This window comes from Plectropomus leopardus, unplaced genomic scaffold (genome assembly GCF_008729295.1).
Source record: "Plectropomus leopardus isolate mb unplaced genomic scaffold, YSFRI_Pleo_2.0 unplaced_scaffold23873, whole genome shotgun sequence".
In the NCBI taxonomy this organism is placed as follows: domain Eukaryota; kingdom Metazoa; phylum Chordata; class Actinopteri; order Perciformes; family Serranidae; genus Plectropomus; species Plectropomus leopardus.
Window position 1 is genome coordinate 1 of NW_024625906.1, and position 3,100 is coordinate 3,100.

General features: G+C 36.8%; 1 protein-coding gene across 1 annotated transcript; it reads left to right on the forward strand.

Moving 5' to 3' along the window:
- Window positions 1-6: 6 nt before the first annotated feature.
- Window positions 7-1,341, forward strand: LOC121966289 (serpin B6-like). Its single transcript, XM_042516394.1, has 2 exons — window positions 7-80; window positions 347-1,341. Exons 1-2 carry the CDS (start codon window positions 38-40, stop codon window positions 565-567), a joined length of 264 nt encoding a protein of 87 aa, XP_042372328.1. The 5' UTR covers window positions 7-37; the 3' UTR covers window positions 568-1,341.
- Window positions 1,342-3,100: the final 1,759 nt, after the last annotated feature.

The following is a 3,100-nucleotide window of genomic DNA, read 5'->3' on the forward strand; positions in this document are numbered from 1 at the left end:
GGAGGAGACGTATGACTTGAAGACTATCCTGATCAGCATGGGCATGGAGGACGCTTTTGGTGTTGGAAGCGACTTTTCTGGTGAGACATGTGCTATATGTATTTGCTATAATAATATTTCAAGAGCACAACAGAACGTATTAATTATATATCGATAAAATCATTATTAATCACCAGTACTGCTAGGAAACTAGAAAGAAAATAGAGAAATGTCATTTAATGATCAGTCTTTCAAAACCACAAAGGTTGCACTTTAATAACAAAAAACAACAACAACAAAAACAATAAATAGTAATGCAAAACATGAGGCAGGCTGCAAGCAATGACTCTCTGTGTTCTACTGACAGGTATGTCCACAGCCAAAAACCTGGTACTGTCAAAAGTTGTCCACAAGAGTTTCGTGGAAGTCAATGAGAAGGGAACTAAGGCTGCTGCTGCCACTGCTGGAGGCATAATGGCACTCTCTCGTCCCCCAAGTTTCACTGCAGATCAGCCCTTCCTCTTCTTCATCCGACATAACCCCACCAACACTGTTCTCTTTGCTGGCCGATACTCCTCTCCTGAGTGAGCTCTGCTGCTCGTCCTGTAGACATGGACGGATTATGAGTCAAAGACATCTTGAGCACAGGGCTCTGACCCCTCCTTCATAAGAACAAGAGACACAGATTCTCTTTGGAGATGTTTTGGATCACTTTTTGGTAACTTTGGTGATCTTTGTCGTTGTTTTGCATCTGTGGTTGGTTTGTGGCTTCATTTTGTGTCTTCTAGTAGTTGGTTTGGGTCTCTGTGGTCATTTTTGTGTCTCTTTTGGGGTTTTTATGTTTATGTTTTTAGTAATTGAATTATGAGTCAACATGAAATTTCCCCAGTTCCTTATTTACAGGAAGATATTTATTTTCCATATTTTAAGTTATGTGAAATTTTATGTTTGAATACACAAATGATGCAATATCTAACTGAAATTTGGGCAACAACAACAAACACCTTGATGTGTGTTTTGGATTCTCCTTTTCACTATAGTCCACAGGAAGCCATGTTATGGAGGCAAAATAGCCAAAAATCACAAAATTGACCCTATGCATGAGGAAAAAATTGTTTTTACCTTAAAAGTAACAATTTCAATGAAATGAGCACTTCCGGTAAGAATCAGCTTTCCCACACAGCATAAAATATGAGACAATGTGCAATCGGGCCGCTGTGAGAGAGAATGAATGGGAATACGCAACATTTACTAACTCAGTGTGTCATCATTTTAACATTGTACAGTAATAACTCTGCGTATTGTCATGATTTTGCTTGTGTAACCTTAGAATAAAAGTGCATAAAATCTTTTTTTTTAAAACTTTATCAAAAAATGTAATCCTTACAGCAATAAGGCAATTCAACTATATGGGCATGAGTCTAAGTAGAGGAAGAAATGAAAAGGATTCTTCAGCTAAAATAAATAGGCTAAAGGAAAAACAATAACACAAGAAATAAAAATAAAATACTAAACAGAAGATAAATATATAAACAAATAAATTACACAACGTAAATAGCAGCCTATAAGACAATTTTTGGTCTACTATGGTTGACCATATTATTTTCCAGGGTCTCTTTAATTGTACATTTCTACACAGTAGAGTGGTTCATTTGCATATTTCAATTTAACACATTTTAGGGATTTGCAGTACAACAACAACAACAGAAACAAAAAGATTGGTGGTTTTTTCACAAATTTAACTTTGTGCATAGAATATTTTGCCATTATGATAGTTCTGTTAGTCAACAGATTTTTCATCTTTTTGTTATAACTAATCCATATGTAACATCCACATGTGAACTGAGTGTTGTGTAAAAGCTATTTTATCTGTTCAGTGTCCGTACCGTGACGTGAGAATTGCGGAAGCACATTTGGCAGCTGGGCATGCCAGCTTGTTAGTAAGTAAGTGGAAAATTAGTCTCATGCAGTTTGTGACTTAACAAGGCTGTTCAGTTTATAGATATTTGGTGAAGTAGCAGTGAGTTGATTCAGGATATATACAAATTACTTTTAGTTAACAGGGACAGCTGGACGATGACAAGAACAATAGCAATCTCCGTCTGTCCATCTATCTATCTTTACATCCATCCATCTATCCATCCATCCATCCATTATGTTGGATGTCTGTGGTGAGCAGACTGTTATGCAGCACACCCATTGGCACAACACAAAGCAAAATATGGGTGGGTGTGCCTTTCACTGCTGGGTGTGATTTCGAAAAACTTTCTCAAGCTGCAGCCTGACTTGAACTTGGGAGTGTCAGAGTCTCACACAGTACAGATCGTCTTGTAACTGAACTGTTCCCTCAAAGACGAGTCTCTATCAGTAAGTACAGAATGTTCCTTATTGTCATGGTGGTGGAGTAGTAAAGAGCAATATGTGTGTGATTATATTGAGTTCGGTGACATATCACTCATTAATTGATGCATATTTATTTGTGATTAAAAAGATTATGTGAAACAAAGTAAGGGAATTGTCTAGACAAGGGACAGCATTGCTGGGAGGAGGACACTGACAATGCAAAAGAGTATTTAAAGGTTTGCACAAGCTTCTTAAATTTGAAAACAAACAAACAAACAAAAAACAACTCTTAAAACAATTTATTAATTGGCAACAGGGCTGGGCAACATACCAAAGTGGTGTTATGATATCATGTCAGATTTTAGATATTATTATATCATCGGTGTTGTCTTTTCCTGGTTTTAAAGGCTGCACTACAGTAAAGTGAAACAATTTTCTGAACTTATCAGACTGTTGTAGCTGTTCTCTTATTGGCCTTAATCCACTTAGTTATTTTATTAACATTACTAATGATTTTTTCTCAAAAATGTCATTGCGTACATGTTTTGTGAAAGCACCAACAGTCAGTCCCCCAGTACTCTTTAGTAACTTTTCTGAAACACTCGTATGGTCCGTGAGCGTCCTCATAAAAAATACAAGAATGCAGAAGAAACAAGCTCACCTTCACCTGTGGCTGTGAAAGACACTGATTCCTTCCAATTTTAACTTTTTTCTCAGAACTTTTTGTGTTTCACTCAGTCAGGGAAACATATCTTTTCCAAACAGGGTAATGCAGCTT

Bases quoted from the DNA above. Each gene is read 5' to 3' on its own strand.
- LOC121966289 (XM_042516394.1), top strand. From the start codon at position 38: ATGGGCATGGAGGACGCTTTTGGTGTTGGAAGCGACTTTTCTG. The intron at 81-346 runs GTGAGACATGTG...TTCTACTGACAG, and splicing joins TGTTGGAAGCGACTTTTCTG to GTATGTCCACAGCCAAAAAC.